Source organism: Acanthisitta chloris, unplaced genomic scaffold (assembly GCF_000695815.1).
Source record: "Acanthisitta chloris isolate BGI_N310 unplaced genomic scaffold, ASM69581v1 scaffold11504, whole genome shotgun sequence".
Taxonomy (NCBI): Eukaryota; Metazoa; Chordata; class Aves; order Passeriformes; family Acanthisittidae; genus Acanthisitta; species Acanthisitta chloris.
This window is the reverse complement of record NW_008668812.1, coordinates 1-9695: the sequence shown is the minus strand read 5'-3', so window position 1 is coordinate 9695 and position 9695 is coordinate 1. Positions and strand designations below refer to the sequence as shown.

The window sequence follows — 9695 nt, the reverse complement described above, 5'->3', positions numbered from 1 at the left end:
TGTGATGGTTTCTAAACACAGAAGCACAGAGATGACAGCTGACAGGGAATGAAGCTATAATTTAATCCTTACACTCTATTCAAGATATGTCAGAAAAACCATCCTGGAATAAGACACAAATTCAGCAAACTGAACAAAGACAGACCAGATCAAGAAGCTCCTACCAATTTCTTTTCCTAACACTCACTGTGCATTTCCAAACCACTGAAGACTACCAGGACTCCAAAGCTGCAAGAGGCTAGATCTGTCCACAGTTTGCACCAAAAAGGTAGTGCTGCACTGGGGATGGCACCAATGTTCTCCTGATACCTGGAGAATGTATTTATATAAGCTTGGTGGTGCTCAGGCTCTGGCACAGGGTGCCCAGAGCAGCTGTGGCTGCTCCATCCCTGGGAGTGTTCCAGGCCAGGCTGGATGGGCTTGGAGCAGCCTGGGCTGGGGGGAGGTGTCCCTGCCCAGGGCAGGGGTTGGGGCTGGATAATCTTTAAGGTCCCAAGAATCCTCAGCCCTCACATACTGACATCAATTCATGAGGCAAGAGGACAACTAACATGGAGGGACATTGAGGGGCTGGAGCAGGTCCAGAGCAGAGCAACGAGGCTGGGGAAGGGACTGAGCACAAGTGCCATGAGGAGAGGCTGAGGGAGCTGGGGGTGTTCAGCCTGGAGAAGAGAAGGTTGTGTGGAGACCTCAGAGCAACTTTTCAATATCTGAAGGGGCTACAAGGAGCCAGAGAGGGACTCTGTGTTAGGAACTGCAGTGACAGGACAAGGGGTGATGGGTTCAAACTGAAGGAGGGGAAGTCTAGGCTGGATGTGAGAAAAAAGTTTTTTACTCTAAGAGTGGTGAGACAGTGGCTCAGAGTGCCCAGGGAGGCTGTGGCTGCCCCAACCCTGGCAGTGTTCACAGCCAGGTTGGATGAGCCTTGAGCAACCTGCTCTGCTGGGAGGTGTCCCTGCCCAGGGCAGGGCTTGGGGCTGGATCATCTCTAAGGCCCATTCCAAACCCTAAATTCTCTGATACCCTAGAGAAAGAGGATGAAGAATGTTGTGTCAGAAGGCAAACAAGCAGAAATTTGGGTGAAGATTACTGATGGACCACAGTTAATGGAGACACAATTCATACGTTGAATCAATATCAAATAAATATCAACTGAGGGAAAATGAATGATCAATTCATTAAGTTCTATCAATAACTGAACTGCAATGTTCAGTTGAACAGCAATTGGTTTGTGAGTGATCCCAAGGATGGGTACAAAAAAATTCTCTGTATAAACCATCCTCATCTTGCTAATTGTCTCTCAACCAGCAAAGACTCACTGCCTTGACACGACACTATGGAATTCTGAGTGGAAAAGATGCATTTGATACAAAACCTCTAGTGATTAGCAACCCATTTTCTTTTTAAGAATTTCAACTCCTTTCTAAATGCTACTAGAGTAGGAGGATGCATAATATACCCAAAGGAAACATGTAGTGTAGTCTTTTCTCAGCTACCTTTCCTGGGAAGCCATTCAGGAGTATACCGAAGGCTTCTAGCATTGTTCAGAGGATCCAGGAGGAGCAACGGATCCCCCTAAAGGAAAAAAGAACAAGTAACAGTGGGGTGGCCACTTCACATGCTTGCTAGCCTCAGGGGCTCGTTCAGGGCTAACTGGAGTTGGACTGGGGCTACTCAGCTGCTCTGGCATTCAGGGCACCATGGCTTGGGCTGCACTGAAGGGGAGAGTGAGCAGAGCAAGAAACCTCAAGCACTGTGTGTAACAGCTACAGGGAACAAAAGGCTAGGCCAAATAATGCAATGTACCTCGAGGAGCTCTCCATTTTTGAGCCAGGAGATTGTGGGAGGTGGCACAGCATCTGATTTGCACTCCAGGATAACTTGTCTGTTCTGCAGCACAGTGAGGTCCTGGGGCACACTGGTACCAGCAATGTTAGGAGGAACTGCCACAAACACAGGACAAAATAAACACCACCCACGTGAGCTGTCAGGAAAACTGCTTATGGAAAAATTCCAACTCGTTTCTTCAGTTTAAAATAAATGCAGAGCCTCAGGATCATTAACTGGTTCTCCTTTTCAGGACCTGTGTTAAATACATCAGTGTAGTTCACATCCCTTTTCAGTAAGCACAACAAACTCAACCCAACCCAACACTGGTACCTAAGAACTCCCTAAGTATTCAGAAATAAGACTTGGAATTATAACAGAAATCAGGTGGAACTTTTCCTTTTAATTATGTATCACATTCAGAGTAATCATCTTCATTCAGAAACATCAATTATGATCATATGGTGTAATATCACACCATATTTCTTCTCTGGGAATATGGAGCTTGTTCAATGAGATGCTGATATCTACCTCAGCAGTTTCCCTAAGTATTCAGAAATAAGACTTGGAATTATAACAGAAATCAGGTGGAACTTTTCCTTTTAATTATGTATCACATTCAGAGTAATCATCTTCATTCAGAAACATCAATTATGATCATATGGTGTAATATCACACCATATTTCTTCTCTGGGAATATGGAGCTTGTTCAATGAGATGCTGATATCTACCTCAGCAGTTTACACTTTGAAGCATTCTTTCCCTTTTCCCTAAATTAAACTTACCATGCACTCGTACTAAATACTCCTTGTCATCATCTCCTGCTGGGCTGGAGGCCAAACATGTGTATCTTCCTGTGTCCTCCACCTAGAAACAGAGAAACAACTGCAGCAGAAACCTCAGGACACGAGGAAAATTTGGCCAAACCATGAAATACTAACATGGACAACATATCAGAGGCAGCACCTGAACACAGACACAACAGATAAGAAATGCCTGGAAAGAAATTAAGAGTTCTTGAACACTTCTTCATTTTCCCACGGTGAGGTCGTTCAGAGATGGCTTAGGAGTTGCAGGACTCCAAAAATCTCTCTGGATAATGTGTCTCCAACAATAAAGACAGAACTGGCCATAGGGATCCATCTAAGGAAGGGTCAGGCTTGGGTACTGAGTAAATCCTCCTGTGCACACATAGTCATTCATCCCTTTCTGGTTTCTCCTCCCTGTAAACTCCTCATTATAAAGCCAAGAAGTGTTTGTTTGACCAACAAAACCAGCAGCAATCAACCCCAAGCCCTTTCCCACTCCTCTTTGGGGAACATTGCCTGGCTGTCCACAGCTGGATACAGCATTAGTTTATCAAGGTAGGTTTTTAAAGGTTCTTTTCCCCAGACTCTTTTACTGCCTGAATTTCTGCTCTCATCTATGGCTTGGATATAAAATCATAGAGTGAATCACAGAATTTTAGGGGTTGGAATAGACCTTACAGATCACCCAGCCCCAAGCTCTGCCCTGGGCAAGGACACCTCCCACCAGAGCAGGTTGCTCAAGGCTTTAGGTGAGAAGCAAAAGGGTTTCTGAAAATCCAAGCTAATAGAAACAGAAGAGTGGCTGAGGAGGAAGTATAAATCACAAAATAAGAAAAGCAAGAGATAGTGACAAGAGTCAAATAGGTAATACGTGAACAGAAACCAGAAATAACTCCAGGAAAAGACAAGTCCCAGCACTGATTGTTCTGCTTTGTAATGAGATGCACCAATAAATAAAAAAGTCATGGAAAACTGAAGTGAACATGAAAAAAAAAATAATGCTCAGAGGAGGCAGAAGTGCTTGGGCATTCTCATCCCAGAACACTACTGCATTCTGTACTCCAAGGCAGGGCTTGAAAAATATTTCCTGTAATGGCCAAAGCAGGTGAGGGACTTACAGGGACATCTCTGAGGATGGTCCTAAGACTCCTCCAGGGAATGCAAAGCTGAGCCTGTTTGGAACAGATACTCTACCTGAGCACTGGTTATTCGAAGAGCTTCTCTTAGCACATGGACATGATCTGTCTGCAGAAGTGGGCGCCCATCCTTCATCCAGGAGATTTTGGGGGCTGGAATGCCAGAGGAGATGCAGAGAAGTTCAAGAGGGTTGTTAACGATGACAGAGAGTTCTTCTGGTTCATCTGAACCATTGATGTGAGGTGGCTCTGGGGAAGGAAAAACATTAAAGTTCTTTATTGACTCAAAAACCTGATAAAAACCAATCCAAGAAAATTATAAAACATGAGACACAACCTTGGGGGTGAAGTCTGTAGAACTAGTCTACATTATATTTTTTCTGAGTGTCATGAATTCACTGAATAACTCATGTCATTAACAGGCCTCTGCCTGTTAATTTGCATATTCTATGAACTGGAATTATTAGTTAGAAAAATGTTTTCAAAATCACAGATAAAATATATTCTGTGATTTCAGTGAACATATTTATTAGCCCTTTAACTGCTGCACCTTCAGCTGTGCCTCTTCCTGTCAGGCTGAATTTCTCCTAACCAAAGTTACTGACTCATAGCACAGAGTTATGTTAATTATAGCAGGTTTCAGTACTTCAGAAATAGATTACCCATTTACAGATCTTTCACTTCCTGATTTCTCTTATTTGTCATTTATTGAAAAGAGCAGGTTGGATGGGCTTGGAGCAGCCTGGGCTAGTGGGAGATGTCCCAACCCATGCCAGGGGGTGGGACGAGATGGACTTTGAGGTCCCTCCCAACCCAAACCACTCTGGGATTCTGTGAGTCTCTGAAAATACTCCTTATCCATAGAGACCTTTTAAATTCCATTTTCCTGCTCACGTTTGGTTCTCCTGAAAGGTTAACACTCACCCAGCACTTCCAAGGCAAAGTGCTTGCTGACATCTCCAGCCTCATTGGATGCCACACAGGTGTATTTGCCCGTGTCTCCAACCTCTGCTTGGACAAAGTGAAGGACCATCCCTTGGTTCCTCGAGGTCAGGTGAGGCCCAGGGCTCAGAGGATGTCCATTTTTAAACCAGGACACGTTGGGGGCAGGAGTGCCATCAGTCAGACAGCTCATGGCAGCGGCACTGCCCCTCAGCACCGTCACCTCCTCCGTTCCCCCGGCGTTGTCCAAGCTCGGGGGCACTGCCAGGACACAAAGAGCTGTCACACAGGGCACTCCTGCATGGAAAACCCTTCTGCATCTCCCCACGGGCTAAAGCTCACTCACAAATTAGACATTATTTTTCTTTCCAAACAACCTGTGACACATCATGGGGGTTGGGACTAGATGAGCTTTAAGGTCCCTTACAACACAAAGCATTAGGTGATTCAATGGCCATGGGTGAGGACTCCCCTAGGGTTAAAAGACTTTCCATTTAAAAACAAAACAAAACAAAAACCAACCCAAAAAACCTTAACAACAACAAGAAAAACACCAACCCGCATTGAAAAGTGAATGTTTCCCTCATGATTTTCTCCTCACTGCTGGTTTCAATTCCTTCCCCTCCCAACCTGGAGCTGGGATGGCATTGCCATGGCCCAGGTGTAGGACCTTGCCCTTCATTGTGTTAAACTCCATCAGCTTTGCATTGTTGCACTTCTCAAGCCTGTCCAGCATTTCAGAGAAACTCACCAAAAACTTGCAGGTTGTAGTGTTTGTTGTCCACTCCAGCCCTGTTAGATGCTACACAAGTGTACACAGCAGCATCAGCTGTCTGCACTCGGGCAAGCCTGAGGAGATAAAGCACTTTAAGCAAGCTGGAAATGGAATACATGGAATCCACTGCCTGTATTATGGCAGGGTTTGGAACACATTCTGCTCTTGCTTCCAGGAATGCTAGCAGATTTCTGCTGATACAGCAAAAGAGAATGGAAGACTCAGCTAGTTAAAGCAGGTGAAAACCAACCTGAGGATGTGCCCAGCAGACAGCAGAGTGACTTGGGAGGAGACAGCAAGGGGAAGGCCATTCTTCAGCCAGTGTATCTGTGGTGGGGGGGTCCCAGCAGCAGCACATTCAATATTTAGGGAGGTGTCCAAAACAGCAGTGAGCTCCTCTGCCTCGACCCTGCCGTTGGCTATGGTGGGAGGCACTACATTTTGTAAAGGTTGGAAAGGAAGACATTAAAAACTGACTCTTAAAACCATCCCACATGTGTTACCTTACAGGAAACGTGCACCTAATGCCCCACAGGCAATTCCATAAGATCAGCCCCATTTTTAATAAATCCTCTAACAGCATAATATGGAGTACTAATAAATGATCCATTTACATGTTTAAAATCCTGAGGGAGAGAATAGCAGTGCTAGAAGGACCAACCTCAGAGGGGACAGGCTCAGCCCAGGGATGGAAAGGACCTGGCAGTTTGTTACCACCCAGACTTATGGCCCTCCATAAACCTTACATGAAGTGAAATCACACAGGAGGAAAGGTAGTTTATGAACACCTAGATGTGTATGTAGATTTCATTTTTCAATGCCTGGCTAAGTGTTCTGGCTGATTATGCTAACAGAGCTGCTTTGGGGGCTTTCAGATTTGTCAGGTTAGTTTGAAAACCAGAGTCTTGGGGGTTCACTCTCCAGGGCAGGCCCAGCCACACAGCTCCCAGCTCTGCCTCACTGAACATCCCACCAGGCACCATGACAGTTGTGTAGCTAAGGCCATTTAAGTTGGTTATTGCTCAAACTCCAACCAATATAAACTGATCAAAAACCTCTCAGCTGCTGTGCAGTGAGATTCTCTCCCAAAGAGATGTGGTGTGGTCACTGAGGACTGTTACTTGTGATACCAAAGGACATCTCTGACTACTCTGCTCATGCTCCTATTCCCATCAGTTCTGAGTCTGTGTGACTGGGACAGATCCCTACACTGCAGTGAAATCCTTCCCTCTGCACTCTACTCATTGTCAGTAACGAGCACGTTTTTCACTAATTAAAATATCTACACTGCTAAAAATTGTACTCACTGTCCTCTGCATGTCAAACTCTGCAAGAATTTCCTCCCACACTCCATCATTTTTCTTTTAAACTCTAAGGACTATAACTTCCTTACCACCCCACTCTGCCTCTGGCTGATGCACTTTGACTGGAAGCAGTGAAGATAAACTAACCCCACAAAAAGCAGTACCACAACCCTGAGCATATCTCTCTCCAGAAGAAATGAGAAACCACTGTAAGCAGAATTCCTCTGTGATGAAATCCACAAAAGGAATTAATTCCTCCTTATCCCAAAACACATTTACCAGCAATTTCAATCCTTTTGCCATGGACAGAACTGATATCTACAGTACAAGGAATTGGAAACACATGCACGTGGCACTCCCCTCCAGGCCCTCCCTGGGGAGTGCTCACAAGGATGGGATCATGGAGCAGAGCTTGGTTCCACATCTGGGAGGACTCACCATACACATTCACGTTGAAAATCCTGTCTTCCTCTCCTGCAGGGTTAGTAGCCACACAAGTGTATTTCCCTGTATCTGAACTGAGAGCTCTGGAAATGTTTAATGTGCTGCCATCTGGAGTCACTCTGCAAGGAGGATCACAAACCACAGTGAGGCTGTTTACCTATTCTTCCAGCCTGGCAAATAAACAGTCCCTTTTGGGCATTTAAATCACTACCTCTTATCCTGTTGGGAGTCTCCCTTGTGTTTTGCAAAATATTATTGTTAGAGATAAGCTAGGAAGGTTTTCCTAGAGATGTCCTGTTTACCTTTGCTTTAAGATTCAATTCCAGCCAGGCTTTTGAAGACCCATAATCAAAAGCATCAAGAGTAAGATGTTTCCATGTCTCAGATCTTTCCCCTCCAAAGGTACTTAATGGAACTTACTGACCTTAATAAACTTTCATGAAGCTGATTAAATTTAACGGAAGTTAAAAAGAACATACTTACCTCTGGAAAAAAGAAAAAACAGCTTAAAAATATCAAAGTAGTAACAAATTATACTGAATCTAGAGAAGCTAAAGAGGGGGTGATGTACTTAACTCTTCTAAGCTCCAGCTGAGGCTCTCTGCACACTCCCCCACAGGGCCCTCTTTTATGCTCCCTCTTTAGGGCCCTCTGAGCTCTCAAACTGGAGATGATGATGCAGTGTCTGCTTATTTTTGCTTGCCTTATTCGTGGAAAATCATCCCTGGGAACTGGTTTTCCATCCTTAAGCCACTGCACGTCTGGTGTGGGCACTCCAGTGGCACTGCAGACAAGCTGGATGCTCTGCCCCAGGAGGACACTGACCTCACTCGGCATCTCAGCGCCAACGATGTTAGGAGGAACTGGAAATGCAGGATGGAAGGAAGAGGATTCACCAGAAAGAAACATAACCTAAACTTGTATAAGTCACACTGCAGTAGCTCATGAGTACCAGCATTTAGTGCAGCACCTGGAACAGGTTCTTGGCTCTGGCACAGGGTGCCCAGAGCAGCTGTGGCTGCTCCATCCCTGGAGTGTTCCAGGCCAGGCTGGATGGGGCTGGAGCAGCCTGGGCTGGGGGGAAGTGTCCCTGCCCAGGGCAGGGAGTGGAAGTAGATAATCTTTAGGTTCTCCTTCCAAGCCAAACCATTCTGTGATTCTATGATCAACACCATCATAGTGCTGTTAACAGCCACACACTCAACCCATCCTGAGCACAGCCACTTCCAGCCTGTTCTCCTAGAGAACAAGGATGACAGCCATCAAGTCAGAGTGTCAGTCCCACTAGAATGTTTGAGCATTGGAAGCAATTTCAGTCATATTAGATCAAACAAGCAGCTTGATATTCCATACCTGACCAGTATATAATCTTCTGAGCATTTTTCCCCCGTTACACATGATAAAAATAATGGTCTGACTCCTCCACTTTCCTATATGTTTCTGTTATCTCAACGTCTCTAGCTCAGACATAGCATCACACTCACTCATTTATTAACCAGTTCTCTTCACTGCACCCTCATTGCTTACCTTGGATGGAAAGCACATAGGTTTTCTGAGCTTTTCCCTCTACATTGGAGGCAATGCATGTATAGGTCCCACTGTCCAGGAGCTGAGCACGAGCAATCTGGAGTTTGCTTCCACCAGATAAAACGTGAACTTCAAGAGAATCTGAGTTTTCTGAAATATGTAAACAAGTCATTCCAAACCAGGGAGCAAACATCTTGGGAGAAATTCTGTCATCAGCACTTCAAAACAAAGATTCCAATCAGTTATCCTAAGAGTCAGATGAAGATGGATACGTCCTCTGGCATCTTAGGTTAAAGGAGGAGGGCCAGGAAAATGTGGTAGAGTCATTTATCTCACTTTTATCTCATAGAAGCCTTCCAGGAGATGAAAGGGCTATGGTGAAGCTGGAGAGGGACTCTGTGTTAGGAACTGCAGGGACAGGACAAGGGGCAATGGGCACAAAATGAAAGAGGGGAAATTTAGATTAGATATCAGGAAGATTTTCCCTGTTCTGGTGGTGAGACCCTGTCCCAGGGTGCCCAGGGAGGCTGTGGCTGCCCCAACCCTGGCAGTGTTCACAGCCAGGTTGGATGAGCCTTGAGCAACCTGCTCTGGTGGGAAGTGTCCCTGCCCAGGGCAGGGCTTGGGGCTGGATGATGTCTAAAGTCCATTCCAACCTCTAAAAATTCTATGATTCGATGAAGAAGAAACAAAAAAATGGTCAGCAAATAGCACAGTGGTGCCTCAAAGAGGGGGAAAAAAAGAGGAGTGAAAAACATGAGGGAATGTTACCTATTGGTTTTCCATTCTTGAGCCACAGTAATGTTGGTGGAGGAATTCCAGTAGCGTCACACACAAAGGTGACAGGATTACTGATGGCTTCACTGAGCAGCTCTTGTTCAGGGCCTTCAATACTTGGAGGCACTGTAAATTAAATGGATGCAGTAAGAAT

At 45.3% G+C, this 9695-nt stretch overlaps 1 protein-coding gene across 1 annotated transcript in view; it reads right to left on the bottom strand.

The window, feature by feature from the left end:
- Window positions 1-9665, bottom strand: part of LOC103800699 (hemicentin-1-like) — a gene marked incomplete at both ends in the record, with an annotated part of 21728 nt that extends 12063 nt beyond the window's left edge. The window contains 10 exons of the mRNA XM_009073084.1: window positions 1807-1943; window positions 2613-2694; window positions 3831-4021; window positions 4697-4975; window positions 5466-5563; window positions 5740-5923; window positions 7232-7356; window positions 7941-8100; window positions 8765-8914; window positions 9536-9665. Coding sequence (XP_009071332.1) covers window positions 1807-1943; window positions 2613-2694; window positions 3831-4021; window positions 4697-4975; window positions 5466-5563; window positions 5740-5923; window positions 7232-7356; window positions 7941-8100; window positions 8765-8914; window positions 9536-9665 — 1536 coding nt within the window. The remainder of the gene's footprint in view (window positions 1-1806; window positions 1944-2612; window positions 2695-3830; window positions 4022-4696; window positions 4976-5465; window positions 5564-5739; window positions 5924-7231; window positions 7357-7940; window positions 8101-8764; window positions 8915-9535) is intronic.
- Window positions 9666-9695: the final 30 nt, after the last annotated feature.